The sequence below is a fragment of the Myxocyprinus asiaticus genome, chromosome 5 (assembly GCF_019703515.2).
Source record: "Myxocyprinus asiaticus isolate MX2 ecotype Aquarium Trade chromosome 5, UBuf_Myxa_2, whole genome shotgun sequence".
In the NCBI taxonomy this organism is placed as follows: Eukaryota; Metazoa; Chordata; class Actinopteri; order Cypriniformes; family Catostomidae; genus Myxocyprinus; species Myxocyprinus asiaticus.
The window spans coordinates 37,512,890-37,538,303 of record NC_059348.1 but is presented as its reverse complement, the minus strand read 5'-3'; the positions used below and the strand labels follow the sequence as shown (position 1 = coordinate 37,538,303).

The 25,414-nt window shown below is 40.6% G+C and overlaps 1 protein-coding gene across 1 annotated transcript in view; it reads left to right on the top strand.

Moving 5' to 3' along the window:
* The window catches only part of LOC127441373 (pappalysin-2-like), an 85,940-nt gene that overhangs the window by 31,136 nt on the left and 29,390 nt on the right, over positions 1-25,414 (top strand). The window contains exons 9-16 of the mRNA XM_051698707.1: positions 1,783-1,911; positions 2,093-2,178; positions 10,550-10,743; positions 16,399-16,512; positions 17,392-17,527; positions 18,225-18,399; positions 18,804-18,966; positions 21,671-21,848. Coding sequence (XP_051554667.1) covers positions 1,783-1,911; positions 2,093-2,178; positions 10,550-10,743; positions 16,399-16,512; positions 17,392-17,527; positions 18,225-18,399; positions 18,804-18,966; positions 21,671-21,848 — 1,175 coding nt within the window. The remainder of the gene's footprint in view (positions 1-1,782; positions 1,912-2,092; positions 2,179-10,549; positions 10,744-16,398; positions 16,513-17,391; positions 17,528-18,224; positions 18,400-18,803; positions 18,967-21,670; positions 21,849-25,414) is intronic.

The following is a 25,414-nucleotide window of genomic DNA, read 5'->3' as shown; positions in this document are numbered from 1 at the left end:
ACCTCAAGTGTGCTGTGATCTCCCTGGAGGTTTTTATGAGACTGATGGTTATTCTTCCTTCTGTTTGAAAGTGTTCCAAAAATTGCCAAAATAGATGTTTTATCTATCCAAAACAAGTCTTGTGCTGTAGGCAACTGGTGGTGCTACCAGTAAAAGAGTTATAAGACTACTAACCTACATTTTGAAAGTTTCAAAGAAGCTTGAACCCCAACACTGGGTGCTACAAAGAGAGAAATAGGACTTTAGCTTATCACTTACACAGAATACTTCATTGGATCTCTCTTTGGGACCTCAGAACAATAGCTTTAGTAGTCTCTCTCTCGTTCTCTGTCCCTGGAAGTAATCCATAATTAATAAGGGTAATTTCTTCAGTAACAAGACACGCTGGAGAAAGTAGATGATGCTCAGTTTGTTTGGCATCCTTTTACTACCGGCCGGAAAACGACTGAAATCAAACAAGCCTTGGCAGTCATGGGGAGACTTTTTATAGGCTCGTTGCATCAGATCAGGTCGATAGGCCTAGCCCCGAAAACAGAAGGTACGCAGTGTGACATGCAGCGATACCCTCAAGATTAATTTCCATTTTTAACAAGGTTAGACTTGAGATCACCCAGAGCATAAAATAGCTTTGATCACTCATATAATAGGGTTAGTTCACCCAAAATTTAAATTCTCTCATAATTTTCTCACCCTCGTGCCATCCAAGATGTGTATGACTTTCTTTCATCTGCTGAACACAAATGAAGATTTTTAGAAGAATTTCTCAGATCTGTAGGTCAATACAATGCAAGTGAATGGGTGCCAAAATTTTGAAGCTCCAAAATCCACATAAGGGCAACATAAAAGTACTCCAGACAACTCTGGTGGTTAAATCAATATCTTCAGAAGCGATACGATAGGTGTGTGTGAGAAACAGATACATTTTAAAGTCTTTTTTTTTTTTTTTTTTAAACCATTAATTCCCCTCCCTGCTCAGTCAATCTCCACTTCACTTCCACCTTCCCATTCTTCTTCTTCTTCTGTTTTTGGTGATTCACATTATTTGTGCATATTGCCTCCTACTGGACAGGGAGGAGAATTTATGATAAAAAATTACTTAAAAATGTATCTGTTTCTCACCCATACCTATCATATCTCTCTGTGGTCATTAAAAATCCCAGGACACTTCTCGAAAAAAGAGTAGGGGTGTAACCCCGGTGTCCTGGCCAAATTCCCCCCATTGGCCCTTATCAATCATGGCCTCCTAATAATCCCCATCCATTAATTGGCTCTATCACTCTCTCCTCTCGACCAATAGCTGGTGTGTGGTGAGCGTACTGGCGCACTATGGCTGCCGTCGAATCATACCGGTGGATGCTGCACACTGGTGGTGGTTGAGGAGAGTCCACTGTTCACTGTGTAAAGTGCTTTGAGTGTTGTGTCAGAAAAGCACAATATAAATGTAACATTCATTCATTCATTCATATCATGTCTGAAACACTGATGTTCAATACACGGTCCGATATAATATTGAAGGGATAGTTCACCCAAAAATAATTTTCTGTCATCATACCTGTATGACTTCATTTCTTCAGTGGAAAAGAAAAGGAGATTTCAGGCATAGCGAAAGTTAGAGTCTGACAGCCTTAGTCAACATTCACTATAGAAAAAGATGCAATGTAAATTCATGAATGACAACATCCTGCACAATATCTTGTACTAGTCTAATGTTGCACAAAAGAAAGTCAGAACTATTAATTTTATAATGTGCATTTTTAGATGCATTTTTATGTGTGTTCCTAGTGATGTGCAAAGGGACGTACAGTATAAGTACAGGATCCAGGTGGACTCAGATGGTTTATTCAGTGAACTTTCCCCAGCACTGGTTTACACTCATGGAGAACATTTCTGTGGCGACAGCTCACTTCAGGGGTCAGTATAAACATATTGGGTCTGGCAGATGATTTTCATGTTATGTGTATTAGTCATTTTAAAGAATATCTAATATTTTGGAATTTCTGGTTTCTGACATTCGTGTTTTGAAGCATAACCAAAAACCTTCCAAATATTTAATTTCTGTAACCCTTGGCACTGACCTCTATCTCCCCCATAGGACTGAGCAGTGTGATGACGGGAATATTTTAGATGGAGATGGCTGCTCCAAAAAATGCCATGTTGAACAAGGCTTCAAATGTCATGGTGAGTCACACTCACAAAACAAACACTCACGCTCTTCATTCCTGAGAAAGTTGGCCTTGAGACTGTAAACATAAATGGCAGAAGACTTCAACAGGTCAACCATCAAGAAAATACACCAGGGCAATAATCAAAAACTAAACAAACATTGCTATGTCTCCAGTAGATTCTGATTCCTCTGCTACTGTTTTTCAGTCAGAATGAATTAGAGTCAGTATTTCAGAATGATATTGAGAAGGGAAAATACATCTGGTGGTCTCCAAAAAAGGTCGACTGATAGTGGATTTTGCCCATGTGGATAACAAAGCTGGTGGAAAAGTTATTAAATATAGTTTATTAATATAGTTATTATAACTATATAACTATATAATAACTATAGTTATTTAAACTATAAACAAACTGGTGTTCTCAACATAAACAAACGTTAACACAAACACAAACATATGATAATCATAAATCTACTTTTTGGAGTGCTCCTTTTTATTACCTTGCTCTATCAAATTAAACCCACCAAAATAAAACTCACTGAATCTGCACAAATCATAAATTAACTTTTTTATAAGATGAAACAGAAAATATTAAAACATTGTTCTAACCATTCGAACAGCTGATGTTAGCATCATCTCCACCTTGTTGGCAAACATGCAGTTCTCCAATGCAGCAATTAATTTTTGATTTATGGTATCATGACTATATGTAATGATGATGTATACTGTATACATACCTTGGGTTTTCTCAAAGTTTTAAAATACCTTCTTAAGTGTCTCTATGCATTGTGTAGTCACGTGGCGCAACAAACTCCACGCATTGTCAGTGATTGTTTTTATTTAATCTCTAGAGGCTGCTGTTATACTGTAACACCAAGCAGCTTTAAATGTAGAACCCTCCAGCACCAGAAACAGAGGAATAATAATAATAAAAAGAAAATAATTGATTTTTGCCGTTAACCGATAGTTCCAGAAAGCACCGGTTTTTCCGATATATCGGCACTAATAGTTGCTTTTTGGAACTATTTGTTTTTTTGTATTATTATTATGCCTTGACCTCTAGTCTCCAAAATGAACTTTATTGTAATTTAGCACCTATCTCAAAATCACAGTTCTTTTACATTTCCAAAACTGTAAAGACCAAGTTTGTCTCAATATGAATACAAAAGCTTGACTTGATATAATTTAAATGTAGCCAAGTGAAGAAATTTCATGACATTTAGCTATAGACATAAATTTGACGTGATAAATTTGTGACATCTGTTTTGGCGCTCACTTATGTTGCCTGTGTGTGCTGGTTAGAGACATGAGAACTTGTATTGTGCAAGAGAGCTCCCGGTTTTGTTCATTGTTTGAGAGTTCTTTGGGTAAATATCAAATTTTACACAAAATGCTAATATATTGCTTTAAATATGTGTTCAGAAGAGTCGCATGCTAAAACTGAATGTTTGTTAAGGGTTATTTTTGAAGGATGCATATGGATTGCATATGTGGAGTCTGACCACATTTTGTATACGTGCGAGGACCGGGTATGTAAATTTAGAATTGATCATATTTTATTTAATGATTTATAGCCTAGAGTGTTTTTCAGTTTAGTGAATAAGTATTATTCATGTTATATGTGAAAATTTGAGTGGTATTGTTGAAACTGTTACACATGTCCTTAAAGTCTGGTTAAAATATAAGCAAAATGCTTTAAGTGTTTAAGCATGTTTAAGCATGTATTAAGATGATGTATGCTAAAGCATATGGGTAGGCTAATGCCCTGTTTTTATTTTTTTTTAACATTAGCCTCTCATATTTATTTTCTGTATTTCATTTCTGCATTTCATTTCTGTATTTCATTTTGTATTTAATTTCCGTTTTTCATTTTACGATATATACATATATATTTCCCTGTCTGTCACTCACTTGACATTGTGTCGATGTAGTGACACTAGGGGTTCGATCTTGACAGCCCCAATCACCTTTGCTTAAAATAGAAAAGGCCAATGAGAATTGGCGGTGGAATTTGCATGCCATTCTCCACCCCCAGTCATACAGGTATGAAAGGAGATGGCGTGCACCACTCATTCAGATTTTTTCTTCGGAGCCAAATGCATGCTTGTGTTTGTCTCTCACCTTTCGCTTACGCTGCCATATACTTTTACAGCGCATATCAGCGGTCACCCTCGCACGGTCGAGTGTTGTGCTTCCCCTGGGCGCTTCGGCGGCTGAGTCCGCGGGTGCTAAAAGAGTATATTCAAAAGAGTATATTTCCTTCTAAAAGAGCTCGCGCAAATGCTTGGTGTCTTTTTAAAGATGTCCTTCCGTGTTTGCGCTACTGGATGTGTCCGTTATCTCTCCCCTCTGGACAGCCATGAAATCTGTCTCGAGTGCTTGGGGTGCCAGCACGCCGAGGCAGCTTTCGTGGAAGGGTTATTTTCTCATTGCGAGAACATGCCCATCAGAATGTTGCGGTCGTGGCTCACTTCCTTCTTCATGAAACAAGGAGCCACCACGGCTGCTCCCCAACCCACTCTGTCCTGGGCTGATGCTCAGCCGGCCGGGTCGGCAAGCACCGCGGGCGATCTGGATGTGAATATGGGAGCGTTTTCGCCGGCTCAACCCCCGTGGAACTCCCATCCCCCAGCACGCTCGTTCTATCTGGGAGAGCTGTCGAACGATACAGGCGGTCCGCCTCAGGGTGGATTTAATGTGTCATTCGTGGCTCGTGACGAGGATGAGATTTTGGTCGCAGTATCGGAGGGTGGGCTTCTGCTGTCGGAAGCGGATGAATCTTCTGAGCTCCCGCCCATGGGTGGTAGAGCACAGGATGAGGCGGACGCTGAGATGGCAGCCGTGCTTGCCCGGGTGGCTGTGAACATCGGGCTGAAGTGTAACCCTCCACCCTGCCCTGAGCATTCGCAGCTGGTGCCCTCTGGGCCTCACATGGTCAGTAAAACAGCAGTTTCCTCATTCCCTGGGTCAGCGCACTCGTGACGGCCAGGCGTGGAAGTCTTTCCGGTCAGTCAGGTGAACACAAGTACCTCCCGTTCCCTCGTTCTCTGTAAGAGACAGCTGGCGAACAGGTAAGTGTGCTGGTCTCTGGGGTCGCTCGCCCGTCCCAGTCACCAGCTACCGTTGCGGGCTTGTGGAGCAGCACGTCCCTCCTGGGCTGTCTTCCAGGTGGGATGCCTGCTCTGCCTTGCCGCGAACCAACCTGCCCGGGCACGGTAAGTCCAGTCGTCCCCTAGGTGCCTCTGCCATGGAATCTGGAGGCCTGGTTAGCGCTCTCCAGCCCCTCACTGTGGCTCATCAGGACGATTCACCTCGGCTATGTGATCCAGTTTGCCAGACACCCGCCCAGGTTCAGTGGCATCCTCTCCACTATGGTGTGGGGCGAGGATGTCTCCATCCTCCGGGTGGAGGTTGCCACCCTTCTGGCGAAGGGAGTAATAGAGTTGCACAAGGACTTTTACAGCCCTTATTTTATCATGCCCAAGAGAAGGGGAGGGTCGTGCCCAATCTTGGATCTGCGTGTTTTGAACAAAGACTTACACAGGCTTCCGTTTAAGATGTTAACACAGAAGCGCATCCTTGCATCAGTACGACATCAGGATTGGTTCGCTGCCATTGACTTGAAGGACGCATACTTTCACGTATCGATCCTTCCTCAACACAAACCCTTTCTTCGGTTTGCCTTCGAGGGATGAGCATACCAGTACAAGGTCCTCCCCTTCGGTCTGTCTCCTCGCATCTTTACCAAGGTCGCAGAGGCTGCCCTGGCCCCACTGAGGGAGAAGGGCATTCACATTCTCAGTTATCTCAACGACTGGCTAATCCTAGCTCACTCGCGAGATCTATTGTGTGCGCACAGGGACCTTGTGCTTCAGCACCTCGACTGACTTGGGCTTCAGGCAGAAGGTAGCGGTGCCAGTGAAACAATTTCAGAAGCTCCTGGGACAAATGCCATCCTCGGTGGCGGTTCTCCCCCTCAGGTTGATGCATATGAGACTGCTTCAGCACTGGCTACAGATTTGAATCCCGAGGTGGGCATGGCGCCACGGCACCCGGCATGTGACCATCACGCCACAGTGCCGTCAGACTTTCAGCCCTTGGTCGGACCTGGCGTTTCTACGGGCAGGTGTTCCCCTAGAGCAGCTATCAAGGCACGTCGTGGTCACAACAGACGCCTCGAACTCGGGCTGGGGCACTGTGTGCAACAGGCAGGAAGCCTCAGGGCTCTGGACAGGGCCCTGACTCCTTTGGCAGAGCATCTACTACTTAGAGTTGCTGGCGGTATTGCTGGCCCTGTGGAGGTATCTGCCATTGATTCAGGGCAAGCATGTGTTGGTCCAGATCAACAACACAGTGACCGTAGCGTACGTTAACCACCAAAGCGGCGTACGGTCGCGTCGCATGTCGCAACTCGCCCGCCGCCTCCTCCTCTGGAGTCAGCAGACGTTGAAGTCGCTGCAAGCCACTCACCTTCCGGGCGTCCTCAACCATGCAGTGAACGCACTCTCACGGCAGGTAACGCTCCGTGGGGAGTGGGGACTCTAGTCCAGCTTATTTGGGAGAGATTCAGGGAGACACATGTAGACCTGTTCGCCTCCAAAAAGTTCTCTCACTGCCGCCTTTGGTACTCCCTGTCCGAAGCTCCTCTCGGCACGGGTGCCTTGGCGCACAGCTGGCCTCGGGGGCCGCACAAGTATACATCTCCTCCAGTGAGCCTCATTGCACAGACTCTGTGCAAAGTCAGGGTGGATGAGCAGCAAGTCCTGTTCGTTGCACCGTATTGGCCCAACCGGACTTGGTTCTCGGATCTGATGCTCCTGGTAGTAGCACCTCCCTGGCTCATTCCCCTGAGGCAGGACCTTCTTACTCAGGGGAAGGGCACACTCCAGTACCCGTGGCCAGACCTCTGGAATCTACACGTCTGGCTCCTGGACGGGACGCAGAAGACCTAGTGTTCCCTTCCGTCAGCGGTGGTAAGCACGATCACTCTACAAGGCGGCTGTATGCCTTGAAGTGGCGCTTCTTCACGAACTGGTGTTCTTCCCATGGGGAAGACCCACAGAGATGCGCTGTCGGGTCTGTGTTGTCTTTCCTTCAGGAAGGGCTGGAGAGATGGCTGTCTCCCTCTACCCTGAAAGTGTACGTGGCTACCACAGCAGCTTACCACGACACACTGGACGGGAGGCCCTCAAGACAGCGCGACCTGATCAACAGGTTCCTCAAGGGTGCGAGGTGGTTGAATCCTCCTAGACCGCACCTGATTCCCTCTTGGGATCTCTCTGTGGTCCTACCTGCCCTACAGAGAGCCCCCTTTGAGCCCCTGGAGCAGGCCAAGCTCAGCACTTTGTCTCTGAAGACGGCCCTCCTGGTGGCGCTCACTTCTGTCAAGAGAGTGGAGGACCTGCAGGTGCTCTCTGTTACCAGCAAATGCCTGGAGTTCAGGCCGGCACACTCTCAAGTGATCTTGAGACCCCGGCCCGGTTACGTGGCCAAAGTTCCCTGCAAGCGCTCCTTTCAGAGGAGGAAGACCCGGCCTTGTCGTTGCTGTGTCCACTTTGCACCCTGCGAATCTATCTGGACAGCACGCAGAGCTTTAGATGCTCGGAGCAGCTCTTTGTCTGTTTTGAAGGACAGCAGAAGGGGAAAGCTGTCTCCAAGCAGAGGCTAGCCCATTGGATTGTGGGTGCCATTTCTCTTGCATACCAATCTCAGGACTTGCCGTGCCCCTTGGGAGTCCGGGCGCACTCCATTAGAGGTGTTGCGTCCTCCTGGGCACTGGCAAGGGGGACCTCTCTAGCAGACATATGCAGAGCTGCGGGTTGGGCTACACCCAATACCTTTGTGAGGTTTTATAACCTACACATAGACCCGGTTTCGACCTGAGTGTTAAGCTGTAACAGCAGGTAGACCGGGATGGCCGGTTGGGTGTACCACTTGCATTGTGCCTTTCCCCTTTTTCAAATGTGATAATGTGCGCCTTTTTGTTCACAAAATTTCCCCGTATCCGGTGAACCCTGGACGCCTCTTTAAATCTTAAGCACTGTTTGGTACTCGTGGTACTTGTGATATGCCCCTTTTCAGGTGAGCCTGTGTGCTCGGGCTCAGTGCTCCATGTGTGGTGATTCCCACTTGGTAATCCCGTATGATGAGTTTCCACTGTTCGGTTTCCCCTTAGGTGAACCCTGTGTTTTCCCTCACCAGAGCTTTCTCTGCCTCGGCCACTGGGGCTGCGTACCCTCTCTGTAGATAGGGTCCTCCGGTGGTATCATTCCATATGTGAACTTCCCCATTAGAAAGTCCATGTGAGGTATTCTCCACATGTTAACCTCCATCCGGTAGGATGTGGTTTCCTATAGGAACCCCTAGTGTCACTACATCGACACAACATCGAGTGAGTGACAGACAGGGAACGTCTTGGTTACTGATGTAACCTCTGTTCCCTGATGGAGGGAACGAGACGTTGTGTCCCTCCTGCCACGGTGCTGAACCGGCCGGGACTCTCTATCGGCTCCTCAGTATAAATCTTAATGAGTGGTGCACACCATCTCCTTTTTATACCCGTATGTCTGGGGGCGGAGAGTGGTATGCAAATTCCGCTCGCCAATTCTAATTGTTCTTTTCTATTTTAAGCAAAGGTGAATGGGGCTCTCAAGATCGAACCCCTAGTGTCACTACATCGACACAACGTCCCATTCCCTCCATCAGCGAACAGAGGTTACATCATTAACCAAGACGATATATATATATATATATATATATATATATATATATACGGCCCCATTGACTGCTGTTTTTTTTTCCATTTTTGTTATTTAAAAACAGAGGTCAGAATTAAACCCCCCAAAAAGATATTTTTGTATCTGTGTTTTGTTTTTTGTTTTTTTGCAATCCACCGGCTACTTAAATAATAAATAAAAAATTTTTTAAGAGGGGTACATTTCTGCTAATTACTTTACTGCTATATTTAGTCACATTTTCATGTTTATTGAAGCCCGGTTATATAGGTTCATATTTTATAATATACTGTGAATCAAAACCTAAACCTAAAATTAATGTGTGATATTTTTACTTTTATTGGTTAGTTTAGGAGTACGAAAATGTATTTGACTTTAGATTAAGTTTATCCCCAATTCTATTAGTTTTCAAAAATGAAAATGTTTTTTGTACATTTTTTTGTAAACGGTATTAACACTGGTAGTCTGCACCATGTAATGTCTTGTACACTTAAACACACACACACACACACACACACACACACACAAATGCTCACACACAGTTGTTTGTTTAGTGTTTTCTGTGATTTTCTTATTTCGGACTGAACCTTCATTCTCTACATGTATGTCATCAACAGTGAGAGGTATTCAACGATTCATTCCAGATTGCAAAGTATCCAGTCCAAACAGTGAATCTAAGTTCAGTTAACACTATTTTTATGTTTAAAGATCTTTTTATTCTATATTGTCATAGTTGTATCAGGCCATCACAGTATTGGAATGGGTTCAAAGCATTGAACGTATGTTATAGGCTGGAACTGCTCTTATCTTTTACATATTATCTAACTGTATGGCATGGTTAGCCTATATAATTATTTGCTAGTCCTTTGTTAGGCCTTATGCTGGAATAAAACAATTCTGGAAATTTTGTGGGAAATGTTAGAAAAAACAGATAGTTCACCCAATTGGTCAAAATTGTTTTCGTGACTAACAGTGCATATTTTCTGTGTGCGTGAAGCATGCAAAGTGTATAATTCAAAAACAGCTATATATGTAATTCACATTCCATCAGTCTTCCCAGTGTTTTCATTGTAGCTTGTAAACACATTATTGTGGATTTGGGGCATTCAGAAATGGCTTTTTTTTTTTTTTTTTTTTGGTTATCTATTTCCCCACATTAGGAGTTTCTTATATGATCTCTACAAGCATATTTGGGGAGATCAACAAAGCTTAGGAGTAAATCCTCTGGCATAAGCACATGGGTTAGGTCATCTGCTGTGTAGGGGAGACAGCCAATCAAATGCTTGTGTTTTTAATTTGTTGTTAGAATCCATTCGAGACCCCTCACCTTTGATAAGCTGTGCCCACTGATGAGTCATCTTTTTCTTACCTTTTTCTTATTTTCAGACATGCAAGACTCTGATGTCACAATGACAACTGAATACCCTTTTTTATCTGCATGTGCACTTCTGTCTTGTCATGATCATTTATTTAATCGATGGTGAAATCAATTTACTTTTAATTTTTTTATTCACACATAGAAACAACACACAAGTGTAGTGAAAGAAGCCTTATCTCATTTCCTTGCTATGAGATTACAACTTGGCATTTGAGTCATTGCTTGTTAGTTATGATGGACTTGTGCCCTCTCTCCTTGTTCCCCCTCTCTCTCAGGTCAGCCTAGCCTGTGCTATGTGTTTGAAGGGGATGGAGTGTGTGAGGAGTTTGAAAGAGGGTCCAGCATTCAGGATTGTGGCTTTTTCACTCCGCAGGGCTTCACTGATCAGTGGGCGTCTACTGCTTCAGGCTCTCATCAGGACCAGAGATGCCCTGCATCAAGGGTCACCGGAGAGCCTGTGCTCACTCAGGTACAGAAGCATTGCCTTCTCAATGTGCCCTGTGATCTAGCACACAGTCATCAATTACTAAACACTGTAGCCTATAAACACTTCATAAATCACTTAAAGGTGATGTGTGTAATTTTTTTTGATGTTAAACTTCTTTCTCCCATCACAGTTTGATATGTAGAGACAATTATAAGCAAGACATTCTTAGCTTGATTCCCCTGAAAAGTGTTAAAACTCTGGCTCTGTGGCACTATCAAAAGGTTGTTTTCTTTGTTTGAGTATCCCGGCCTGTCAAATGGGGGTTTGGGGCAGGACTACCTGTCTGAGTGAACCAGTGGCAGGTATGGGGAATGTTTAAAAAAACCTGTCTGAAAACAGTCATTATTTTTGCAGTTCCATTTGTTGACACTAGTGGCACAGAAATTACACACTTCACCTTTAAACCATTAGAATTTTTATATAGAGGCATACTAGGGTTGCCAGACATCCTGTTTTCCCTGGGATAGTCCCGTATTTAAGCACTTATTCTAGTGTCCTGACTTATTCTGAAAAAATCGTGTTTTGTCCCATATTTCCCCTTTCTAAAATTTCTCTATCGCCTATGCGGCTTTCTCAGTCACGTGAATATTCTAATCAAAGGTAGCCAGGGATACGGCTTGTAAAAACTATAAAATCACACCATGTTATTTGAAGTACATGACTGGATTAAACTATCCAATCACAATCCCCTGTCAATAGACATACAGTTAGTGAACTGATTGAAGAGTCAGTTTGAAAGAGCACACAAATGAAATTGTGGCTGGAAAACTGTCAAGGAAGCGTGCATGTACATTTAATGAGGATCTTCAAAAAGAGTTTACATTTCTAAAAATGGAGTCACAGACAGAGCCTAGTAAAGTGAGGTGTGAGATTTGTGGAGCTTGCGTTTCCATCACCCATGGAGGCTGCACCGACAATGCGCAGCATGTTCATACAAAAAAGCATGTGGATGCTGCTAAAAGTAAGTGTACCACACCAAGTGCTAGCAAATTTTTGTGAAGCAAAGTTTCGAATCTGACAAGGTGCACATAAGTGAAGGACATTTTGCTTCTTCTGTTGTGCACGGCCATAGTTTTCGGTCAGCCGACTGCATTGATCAAGAAATTGTATGATCTGAAATTTTCTTCTGCCTGCACCAAATCTGAAGCTGTCATATGCAATGTACTCGCTTCTGTGCAGTGGGACTATCAGAAATTACTGCAGCATGGTAACACACGTTTCCTCTCTCTTGGTACAACTCTTGAAAGAATACTACACATTTTCAATGGTCTGCATGCAAATTTTCTTTCTCAAGAAAAATGTTCAAAGTTTTAAGAGACATTTTCAGCGATCCTTGCACTAAACTTTGGATTGGCTTCGCACTCTGACATTAAAAAGCAGTTGGACACCCTGGTTAAAGCTGGTGACATGCGAGCGGATGATTTCTTTTGTGCAGTGAGAATCTTTTGTTCAGCATCGGTGGATTACCGCTCATTGGAGAACACAAGGCCCTACTGAGAGACATCCTAGAATGTAAAGATATTCAGAGCAGCCTCAAATTCCCGCTCTCATTTTGATTGACAAACCACGCTCTTTGATGAGTGGCCTTGCACGAAAAACATTTTCACTCGTCGCATCACTGAGTGGAACATGAACAAGACGGCCGTGTCTGAGACAGATTTTTTTTTTTTTTGTGAGCTTGAGATTAAGACCATCAACTTCGGAGTCTTAGCCAAGGTTGTGGAGTTTGTTTTATGCCTGCCTGGGACATCTGCATCTGTGGAGTGTAGGGAAATTTTGGTAGTATAAATGCACATGGTATGGATTAAAGTGCCTGCATACATTCACCATAATATGTAAATAATTTTATAATTAAAATGAATTAGCCGTGGTCGACCACCATTATAAGAAGGATAAATGACAAATAATTAGATTAGTTGTCTTAATAAAATTCTCCACCATTAAAATCGTAAATTTCTATTGTAAGGAATTGGCTTTAATCAGAATCAGAATCAGAATCAGCTTTATTGTCAAGTATGCTTACACATACAAGGAATTTGTCTTGGTGACAGGAGCTTCCAGTGCACAAACAATACAGCAACAAGACAGAGTTAAAAAAAAAGAAAGAAAAAAAGTGAATATAAAATAAAGTATATATAGAAATACAGTATATATAGAAATACACACTAGGACAATATATATATATATATATATATATATATATATATATATATATATATATAATATACAAATATAACCTTGCTTCTGTTATATACAGAAGCAAGGGAATATAATGGCAGAAGAGGTATGGTATGTTGGATAAATATATAATTAGACTAAGCTGCTCAATGGGGCAATTTTAACTGTTCATGAGATGGATAGCCTGAGGGAAAAAAACTATTCTTGTGCCTGACGGTTCTGGTGCTCAGTGCTCTGTAGCGCCGTCCAGAAGGCAACAGTTCAAAAAAGTAGTGGGCAGGGTGAGTGTGGTCCAGAGTGATTTTTCCAGCCTTTTTCCTCACTCTGGAAGTGTACAGTTCTTGAAGGGAGGGCAGGGGGCAACCAATAATCCTCTCAGCAGTCCGAACTGTCCTCTGTAGTCTTCTGATATCTGATTTTGTAGCTGCACTAAACCAGACAGTTACTGAAATGCAGAGGACAGACTCAGTGGCTGCTGAGTAGAACTGTATCAGCAGCTCCTGTGGCAGGTTGAACTTGCTCAACTGTAAAGGAAGTACAACCTCTGCTGGGCCTTTTTCACAATGGAGTCAATGTGGATCTCCCACTTCAGGTCCTGTGAGATGGTAGTTCCCAGGAACCTGAATGACTCCACTGCTGCCACAGTGCTGTTTAGAATGGTGAGGGGGGTCAATGTTGGGGTGTTCCCCCTAAAGTCCACAATCATCTCCACCGTTTTGAGCGTGTTGAGCTCCAGGTTGTTTTGACTACACCAGTGAGCCAGCTGTACAACCTCCCTTCTGTATACAGACTCATCGTCATCTTGGATGAGGCCGATGACAGTAGTGTCATCTGCAAACTTCAGGAGCTTGACAGAGGGGTCATTTGTATACAGGGAGAAGAGTAGTGGGGAGAGCAAACATCCCTGGAGGGCATCAGTGCTGATTGTACAGGTGCTGGAAGTTAATTTCCCCTGTCTCACTAGCTGCTGCCTGTCCGTCAGAAAGCTGGTGATCCACTGATGGATAGACGTGGGAACAGAGAGTTGGTGTAATTTAGTCTGTAGAATAGCTGGGATGAGGGTGTTGAAAGCCAAACTGAAGTCCACTAAAAGGATCCATGCATATGTCCCTGGTCTGTCCAGATGTTGCAGGATATGATGCAATCCCATGTTGACTGCATCATCCACAGACCTGTTTGCTCGATAAGCAAATTGAAGGGGATCTAGAAAGGGTCCAGTGATGTCCCTCAGGTGGGCCAACTCCATCAAATGATTTCTTTGAAAAAGGGAATTATGATTAACTAATTTACTGGTGTAATACTATTCTCATGGCTTATTGAAAATAATATCACAAATATGTTTAGATATGGTTCGAGCTTCAGAGCGCATATCTTTGAAAAATCAAGTGACAAGATTATTTATCAAAATATACCATAGTCTAATTAGACTTTATTGCTACTCTACAACATAAAACTAACACATAGATGAACATGAAAAACAGGTTGTGAGTGAACTGTAACAGAAGAATGGAAATTATCTGTACAGAGAAACGTAACTTTATGGAGTCTATAGACAATGCCTTGAGAACCATTCAATATTTCTTTTAGTATACCTCTATTTGCAATCGTATAACTCGAAGTATTTAAATAAAACACCTGCAATTTCAGCAAAAGTCTGGAGATGTACTTGCGTTTTCTTGTGTTGCTTTGGTTCTTTGGCTGTGCCAGTAGTAAGTTCTGGTTGTTCCGTCGATGTTTTGGACCTCTGTTAAGATCGTGGACAGTTTGTTTTTGGAATGATGAGGCGGCTTTGAAGCGAGGCCTCCCACATGGGATACTCACGACTCCCATCATGTGTGTGAGTTGTAGAGCAGAGAGTGAGAAGAGCTTCCTCTGAACTTTGCATTCTGAGCTTTTCTGGACTCTACATTGTGCAAGGTCAGAGGGACGCCAGACCGAGGCTGAGCCACGAGGGCAAGAGTGCTGAGGATGAAGAAAGCTGAAGAGGAAGATGTAAGAGAGTTCTTCCTTGGTGTGGAGACTTTATACTATTGTGGTTGGCATAAGCCAAAGGTGTCTTGAGCCAATCAGAAGGTTCACATGGTCATTTCTGTCCCTCCTTCTGAAGGTGATTGATGAGCCTTTGTCTGTGAAGACTCCTGTTTCCCGCTCAAAAAGTACATGTTTTAATCATACATTTTATATATCTCGGATACAACTGAATATATCACAAATTAATTAACATAAACATTCCTGAAATGCAGAAAGAATTTCAGCGATAGTAAACATGATGTGGTTTATCATGAATGGTTACCATTCTAGTAATATGACATGAATAAGACAAGATTAAATATTATAATCATCAATTCCTCAGCAAAGTGATTACAGGTCATAACAACATCATTTTCAGAATTATCTAGCAAGGCTAAGTATTGTGTACATTTTGGTACAAAAAGGTAGATTCTGTGCATTTTAGAGGGTTAAGTCAGCAAAGTACTGTGACTTTGTGTGAAATGTTCATGGATTTAAATGAGATGTCCTACAAAAAGAATTGTGTTGTTCATTGCAAACACGAGGGTCTCATAAGGGAGTCTGCTTTAGCTCTGTGTCTTGGTAATGAGTTTTTAGCCTGTGACACAGGAAATGTCTCATTTTTAAGTGTTCGTGTGTTAATAAATGAATGAAACAAAGGGACTTCTTTTAGATTTCTGGCCCGGGGGTTTCTTCAGAAGAGGAGTCTTTAAGTCATGTGATAATCATTAACGGTCAGGGCATTCCTGATTTACAACCTGGATAAGGAATAATTTTGGTGTATCCACAGAGCTCTCTTTGTTCTCAAGATGGTTGACACTCAACAGAGCAGCTTTTAATGGACTCTTTTTAGGCCTCTGTGTCTTAGTTAATAACTTGGAAGGAAAATATCAGTTTACATCCTGGATTCGAATCATTAATTCTTCTCCTACAGGAGCGTGTGTTCTCATTAATGAATGCAGCATGGACAACGGATAAATCTCGACTCAGTGTAACATTCATGAAGGCAATGCTTTTCGTACATCTTAATTTTGGACTGGACTGCTCTGCATTTTATGATAAACTCTTGAAAGGCAAGCGCACACTGAGAAAAATTGCTGCCAGCGAAAAGTACAATGTGAAAACAGTTACAGATGCGGATGCACCCTCTACTTCGCATTGATCTGCGCCTAGGTAAGGATACGTCAATTCCATTTTTGCTGGGAGGGGGCTGTCCCATTTTACACAAGCAGGAATCTGGTCACCCTAAGAAAACCTACCTGCCTGCAGAACACATTTATATATATATATATATATATATATATATATATATATATATATATATATATATATATATATATATTATTTTTTATTTATTTTTTTTGCCACTCAAATGAACAAACACTATGGTTGTTCTAAATAAAACCGATGTTCTATGTTTTACTTTATTTTATATTATTTCCTTATCAGATGTGCAAGTCTCAATATTTTGACATAAATGAAGTAGTGACACATGAGGCATGGACCCCCTGCACTGCCCATCTTAACAGCTGCTATAATCAAGATCAGTCTGTCTGGCTAAAGGTATATGCACATGCTCATTGAACGAATGTTGAGTTGGAAGACTTTGTCTGTACTTTGATGGCTGTAGTAGACTTGGCTAGATCAATGTATATGCCTGTATTTGGCCATTATGAGATGACCGTTTAACACTGGTGTTAGTTTCCCTTAATGTCTGCAGACAGTTTGGTCAACATTTTGTGTTTTCAAATAGTGAATTTTAAGTAAATGTTTTGTAAAATAAATGATAATTTAATTTCAGCAATTATGTGTGTCTCATTTGCCATAATAGCATTTTATAATTAAATCAGCAATACAGTTGTTTACCAGCTACCCTGCTTCTATATGTCAACATTGGCCATTGAAAAAATATTATCTGTCTGAGCACTTTTAAAAGTGGTTGAATAGGTATGTACTGTGTATGCTATTTCAGGGGTTTTCAAACATTGCTATGCCAAGGGCCCCCAAATATGAGGGTCAAGGGACCTTGTGAGGTACCCCCTTCCTAATGTGATAAGGCAGCTTATATTTTCATGTATAAAAATTTATAATTTATGTGGTGTGAGAAAAATAGTAAGCATGATATTATAGATCACATGTCATTTGCAAAATTATATATATATATATATATATATATATATATATATATATATATATATATATATATTGTATTTCATCCAAAACAAATTATTAATTATTATCTGGAACATATTTACTTTGTATTATGTTGACAGCAACATCTTGTTGAAAATCTTAGTTTTTTTTTACTTTTTTTCTTCAAACTTTTTTGTTTTTCATGGATCTCCTAGCATCCCCTTCCAGACCCCTAGGAATTCCAGAACCCCAGTTTGAAAACCCCTGTGCTATTAGACAGTTTAACATTGATACACTGTGTTTTTGAAGGTAGGATTTGAGAGACCTGGTGTAGCAGCGTCTGTTATTATCTACCTGGCCTATGATGGTAGTTGGAATGGAGAGAGTTGCAGGAAAACGGTGACCATACAACTGTGTGATACCATTGGGAAAAAACACATGCTTGGTAATACAGACTAAATCCACAATTTGTTGGAAAAAGCTTTGCATGTTTGTATTATGGCCTTTGGCTTCCTCACTGGCGGCTTAAAGACAATTTTTAAGGCATATTTTTCAATCGGTTATTCATTTAAACTGCACATTGAGAACTTAAAGTTGCACTCAGTTATTATTATACATTTTTCCCCATTAAAAAAGTTTTGATAATAAATGAATTGTAATTTCGAAACGTATAAAATCATGATCACTCACATGAGATGAGGACTCTTGTCATATCAGTAACCTTATAAAAGCTGTTTTATTCTACATGGGGCAGGGGCACTCTCTTGGGGGCTGCCATTTTACAATCACATAACCAGATGAATACTACTATCTTAATCTCAGTAACCGTCTTGTTATTGGACACTTTCACTCTTGGATTAATCATGGCTGATTGTGAATAGTGAATTTCTACAGTGGCATCTGTAACTGAAAAATATTGATTTTGAATGATGCTGCATACACACCACTAGCTATCACTGTAAGTCCAAGATGACATGAGCAAAAAGTTACTGAGTGAGCCTTTAAGATATCACTGCATCATTTTCTGTAAAACTGCTTAGAAACGATGTGTGTTGTGAAAAGCATTATACAAATAAAATTGACTTGACTTGTCTTGACTTTGTGTGGCCTGTACATGTTGTCATGTTTGTGTTTATCCACAGGTTCATACGAGCTCTCATGCCAGCGTAACCCCCTAGTAGTGAACGTGACTCATAACTTGAGTGTACCATTCTACCAGACCTCAGCAGTGCAGCTCAACTTCTCCTCCTCTCATGTGGCTGTGTTAGCGGTTGCATTGCGTACATCTTGTCACTTCAGTGTCTTTGCCCTGACCGGGTGCGCTGAGGGTGGGGTCTCCCACGACATACAAGCGTAAACACACACACAAACACACATACGTTTATTTAGCTATCTAAATATTGACATGACATAGATAGAATTTTGTTGTTTTATAGGTTAAAACTTGTAGTGGTATGTTAAAAGTGTTAATCCATTAAAGGTTGAATGTTAAAAGTCATGGATCTGTCCCTCCCCTCCCTTGTGATCCTTCAAGTCACAAAGATAATCCATCACTTAGGCAAACACCTCATATATTTAAAGAGATCATACAAATAAATGCATGAAATCCCTCCATGTTTGATTATTAATAAGTAATCAAAATTGTATGTCTGTAGGTGTCCATATATGTCTATAGCACTGCATACAACCGAATGAACTAAATAGTTATTTTTCTCATGCAGATGTGTGCATAGGCTGTGCAGTACAGAGTCATGTGGTCCTTTGAAAGTGGACCATGCTTCAGTGCGCTGTGCTCCAGACTTAGACACTAAACACTGCTCTGTTTCTTGTCATCGTGGCTACACCCTCACTGTTCTCCATGGCCAGGCCCTTTCTTCTCATCATGTGTGTAGTAGTATTCTTACTGTAGCTGTCTGTCTATTTTGTAAATTTTCACAGCTTTAATAAATGTCCATGGGAAAAATGTATGAATCAATAATATTAAGGCAGATGCTTTTTGCACACTGGTGCAAATAATGAGATATACTATTTACATCCCAGTGCAATTAGTAGCAGATATTATTTTCACCCTAAATCTGGTACAAATAATGGTAGATATTAATAGAACCCTGGTGCAAATAGTGTCAGATACTATTTGCACCCATATTTAAAAACTAAAATACAGAATATGGGCATTACTGCAGTGTGTTATAGTGTTTATTTAGAGTCCACCAGACACACTACATTAAGCCCTACCCCTAAACCTAACCTTAACCTTACCTTGGAAAAAAATAACCTTGATTTTACTACAGTAACCATGGTATCACCATGGATTTTTTTTGTGAAAAATTACAGTAACCACAAAATTATTATATTGCCATCATAATACTGTACTAACACCACAGTTAATAGCATTAAATCTATGGTTCCTGCCAAAACACATGGATACTACAATATTAGGAATACCATGATGCAATGTACACACAAGTGATGCCGAGCCGCGGGAACGAGTGTGATCGACAGAACCCGCCTCCGGATCAACCCCCTTCTCTGCACTCCTTGACATTGACCGTAACCAAATTATTGTGACGAAATCAACATTTATATTAATTTTTATCTATTATTATAAGTAGTATTAAAGGAAATATTAAGAGTGGAATCAGGAAATTGGATGGGAAAAAGAGTTTGTCATATATTTCTGTGGTTTCACCAGAGTATTGTAGTGCAAATAGCTGCCTTGTGTGGAAGATGCTATTTACACCGTGGTAATATTACAACTTAATATTAAAGCCCAAATCAAATCAACCAACCCTTCATTATTTCCTACTGAATATTCTTTTCAGATTGATGTCACATCAAAGAATACATTGTGAAAAGTGTGTTATGTTGTATAATGAACATGTCACGAAAAGTCCAGTGCATGTAAACAGCTTTTATTTATGTCTCTTAGAATAGACAGACAGTAGAGCAGGGTTCCTCAATAGGCGGCCCGCGGGCCACATCCGGCCCATGAGAGACAACTGTTTGGCCCACGCCAAAGGCCTGATCACACCAAATCTGTGATGATTTTGCGAGACGAACCTCAGACGTAACACACACTGAGTCCGTGAAAAATAAAAACCAAACACAATTTCAACCTTGTACAGTAGGCGGCGTTGTTGCTGTTCTACAAACATTTTCCCAGTCTCCTGCCCTGCCCAGCTGTGAATGCTAGATGAACGCTGTTAAGGCATTTATTTACCTGTTTTGGCATAACTGTTTCATTATGTTCTTTCCATGGTGTTGACGCATGTTGCATAAATATAATCCTGTTTATATTTGAACATGTATTTTGCTACGAGTAAACGGACTCCCGAACCCAACTACTCTTTTTATAATGTCTGGATTAATGCCTGGATAATATAACACAATGTTATGTGATACAAATACACATGTACAATAGTGCACATTAAGAATAACATGTATAGTACAGTACAAAATACGATGCATAGGACTAATATTAAAAATAAGAAATCACTGGCTCACGGTCTTTACTTTTTTGAAATTATTGCAATACTTTGTTAAATTTTCCTCGCAATAAAAATAGCAGTGTTGTTCTGAAGTTCGTTTGTGTACTGTAAAATATTCCATGTAAAGATTCTTTTTATGGGATATTTTTACTACGAACTTAATGCAAACGAATTGCCGAACCTCTCTGCTATTTTTAATGCCAGGAGAATATGATATACATTAAATAATGTATATTAAGACAAAACAGCATAAGCTGCCTTTCAAAAACAGCCCAGGTGTTTGCAGTTCAAACGGTTCAATTATATAATTTTCAGGGGTGCCAGCTGCACCTACATCTGTGAGTCATCGTTTTCTATAATGAATATCATCAAGAACCAGGATAGTGCACATCTTGATCAGTGTCTCAGGATTGCTACAGCAGAGTAAAGTCCCAACATCAGAGGTTGCTTCAGCCCGTCACTGTCACTTCTCTCATTGAATGGGGAGTATATGTCAATAATATAGGTACAGTTTGACCCCCATTAATCAAAGGAAGAACAATAACAATATTAATGCTAACAGGTCTAATAACTGAATTTGCAATTAGGGAAAGTGCAGGGAGTAGGTCCCGTTTGGAGATGAGCAGGAACGGTTACATGGAGATCCAGATTGTTCATTAAAGTTTTTTGTTTTTCATTATTTCATTCAGTTTTTATTATTTAATTTTTTTTTTTTTTTCAGCAGGCAAAGTTGTGTAGTTTTGTTTTTCTGTATACAAACAAAATGTTCATAATTGTTTGAATAAATATAACAGGCTACTAATACTGAGAAAAAACGTAAATAAACCAGGATATTTATGTCATGACTTTCTTAACAAAAACAATTAAAACAACAATAGTAATAATAATAATAATATTAGCAGCAGCACAAACACTTTTTCATAACATCGAGGGTGGTGGCCCTTGGCTTTGTATTGTTGACAGAATATGGCCCTTGGTGAAAACTAATTGGGGAACCCTGCAGTAGAGGAAATAGCTCGCTAACATTGTCTCTCTCTCTCTCTCTCTCTCTCTCTCTCTCTCTCTCTCTCTCTCTCTGTGTGTGTTTGTCATCTCCTCAGAGGGAAGCAGAGCTGAACTGTGTGCATGGAATGTGGGACCGTATAGTGAGCTGCCAGCAAGTGGACTGTGGCCACCCTCCTCAGTCTCATGTCTATTTTACCTCCTTCTCATGTCCCTGGGGCACCACATTCGGCAAGCAGTGCACCTTTTCTTGTAACGCCCCAGCTATCCTGAAAGGTGAGGACAGAAACTGGGCTAGGTTTTTTGGACACATTCACAATAATTGCATGTGTCTGAGGATTTCTAAAATAATATGACTATATGTCAATAATAGTACATTTGTGGATGTTATGAGCCTTTTTAGCGTGTGTCTCTTTTGTGAGTTTCCCCATGTATTTGTTTGTGAATTGGTACCCTTTCGGTTCATGATTCGAAATTTGAATTGAATTTGCCACACCCTGCATAATATTGAATTGGAAATGTTATTCTTCTTGGAAACAGAGAAATTTTCCAGCACAAGTTTTGCAACTAAAGATACATAATTACAGTGCATCATTAATTGTAACTAATCATGCCTACAGGTGCATCTCAATAAATTAGAATGTCGTGGAAAAGTTCATTTATTTCAGTAATTCAACTCAAATTGTGAAACTCGTGTATTAAATAAATTCAATGCACACAGACTGAAGTAGTTTAAGTCTTTGGTTCTTTTAATTGTGATGATTTTGGCTCACATTTAACAAAAACCCACCAATTCACTATCTCAAAAAATTAGAATACATCATAAGACCAATAAAAAAAACATTTTTAGTGAATTGTTGGCCTTCTGGAAAGTATGTTCATTTACTGTATATGTACTCAATACTTAGTAGGGGCTCCTTTTGCTTTAATTACTGCCTCAATTTGGCGTGGCATGGAGGTGATCAGTTTGTGGCACTGCTGAGGTGGTATGGAAGCCCAGGTTTCTTTGACAGTGGCCTTCAGCTCATCTGCATTTTTTGGTCTCTTGTTTCTCATTTTCCTCTTGACAATACCCCATAGATTCTCTATGGGGTTCAGGTCTGGTGAGTTTGCTGGCCAGTCAAGCACACCAACACCATGGTCATTTAACCAACTTTTGGTGCTTTTGGCAGTGTGGGCAGGTGCCAAATCCTGCTGGAAAATGAAATCAGCATCTTTAAAAAGCTGGTCAGCAGAAGGAAGCATGAAGTGCTCCAAAATTACTTGGTAAACGGGTGCAGTGACTTTGGTTTTCAAAAAACACAATGGACCAACACCAGCAGATGACATTGCACCCCAAATCATCACAGACTGTGGAAACTTAACACTGGACTTCAAGCAACTTGGGCTATGAGCTTCTCCACCCTTCCTCCAGACTCTAGGACCTTGGTTTCCAAATGAAATACAAAACTTGCTCTCATCTGAAAAGAGGACTTTGGACCACTGGGCAACAGTCCAGTTCTTCTTCTCCTTAGCCCAGGTAAGACGCCTCTGACATTGTCTGTGGTTCAGGAGTGGCTTAACAAGAGGAATACGACAACTGTAGCAAATTCCTTGACACGTCTGTGTGTGGTGGCTCTTGATGCCTTGACCCCAGCCTCAGTCCATTCCTTGTGAAGTTCACCCAAATTCTTGAATCGATTTTGCTTGACAATCCTCATAAGGCTGCGGTTCTCTCGGTTGGTTGTGCATCTTTTTCTTCCACTCAACTTTCTGTTAACATGCTTGGATACAGCACTCTGTGAACAGCCAGCTTCTTTGGCAATGAATGTTTGTGGCTTACCCTCCTTGTGAAGGGTGTCAATGATTGTCTTCTGGACAACTGTCAGATCAGCAGTCTTCCCCATGACTGTGTAGCCTAGTGAACCAACCTGAGAGACCATTTTGAAGGCTTAGGAAATCTTTGCAGGTGTTTTGAGTTGATTAGCTGATTGGCATGTCACTATATTCTAATTTTTTGAGATAGTGAATTGGTGGGTTTTTGTTAAATGTGAGCCAAAATCATCACAGTTAAAAGAACCAAAGACTTAAACTACTTCAGTCTGTGTGCACTGAATTTCTTTAATACACGAGTTTCACAATTTGAGTTGAATTACTGAAATAAATGAACTTTTCCACGACATTCTAATTTATTGAGATGCACCTGTATATATATATATATATATATATATATATATATATATATATATATATATATATATATATATATTGAAAGTGAATAGTGACCGAGACTGTCAGTCCTTAACATTCTGTCTAACATATTTTGTGTTCCACATAATACAAAGGGTCACATGGGTTTGGAACAACATGAGGGTAGGGAAATGATGACAAAATATTAAATTATGGCTGAGCTATCACTTTAAAGGGATAGTTCACCCAAAAATTTTAATTCTCTCATCATTTACTCACCTCATGCCATCCCAGATATGGATGACTTCCTTTCTTCTGCAGAACACCAGGGTTTTTCCTGGCTCAAAATGAGGTAGAGGTGGTACCATCCTGATAATGTGCACACATAGACTTGTACCATGCCTTCCACTGGCTGAAGCAAACACTTACAAGCATATATTTTAGGTGTTCTAATAATTAGATGATTGAAGAAAATAAAAATTATCAAATTATAGCATATTTATTAAAAAAGCTAACCTGTTCAACATTAAATTAATTAAATACAAAATAACAGCTAATGTGTTCATTTATAGTTTACAAACAGCAAACTTGATTAACCTCTTAAACCGATAATAAGATCATCTCTGATCTCAGGTATGTGGGTGGGTCTGGTGGGAAGGGACGATGTGTAGAGACCAATCGGCCACTGTTTTACAGCTTGGATTGGACTGATCGCTTAGATTGACAGGCCTTGATTTACCATGAACACAACTGAAACAGTGCTGGATCTTATCACTTGTTACTTATTGTATGTAATTATGTTTCTGGTTTATTGTGGCATTTACAAATGTAAGTAGTTCTTAGGTTCAGTAAAACCCTCAGATCACTTGTTTGGACTTTTTTTGGAGTTTTTTGGACTTTTGATAAAAAAAAGGCTACCTTGATTCAAAATGCCATAACTTGCTTTGAGATAACAATACAAAATTTTGCCCATATAAAGTTGACATGATTGTAGTCATCATGTCAAGCATGAATAATTAACAAAATGAATAAATAAACTGCATCACTTTCTCAGCAGTGTTGTAACATAAGAGCCTCCAAACATGAGACGTACATGTTTGCATTTTTGAGAAAATCAAGAGTATGCGTGGTTAGTCATTTTTAACTCACTGAAATAAGACCATGAAACACATAATAGATTTTGTAGACTCCAGTTTTCACTCACAAAATTAAATTTTGTGAGACACCATTTGTGTTAGAAAGGCCGTATCGGATCACACACTTCTTCTGAGGTAAATTCACAGCATGTCTTCCTCCAGAAACGATAATGAGCTCAAACGAGAAAGACTGTACCTCTCGTTGGTTTCATACGGATTACATAATCAGAGAATATTTGTTTTTGATTTAAATTAGTTCATTTAAAAGTAGACAATTCAAGCTTTCTATAGACATATTTCTCATGTCTGTGAGGCAAGTATTCGTTGAGTTTCGGTTCATTTTCATGACACGCTCCAGACAGAAGTTCACGGAGACCGAGACGGCAGAAAGAGCATCCTGTATGATTTCTTTATTTTACAAAACCACAACGTTTTGCTGTTATTGTGAGTGTACTCAAATAAAAGGAAACCCTTTATAGTTTCGAATGATGGAGTATTTCTTTCTGCTGTTATCAGGGAAAAAGTCAGGTGATCGCG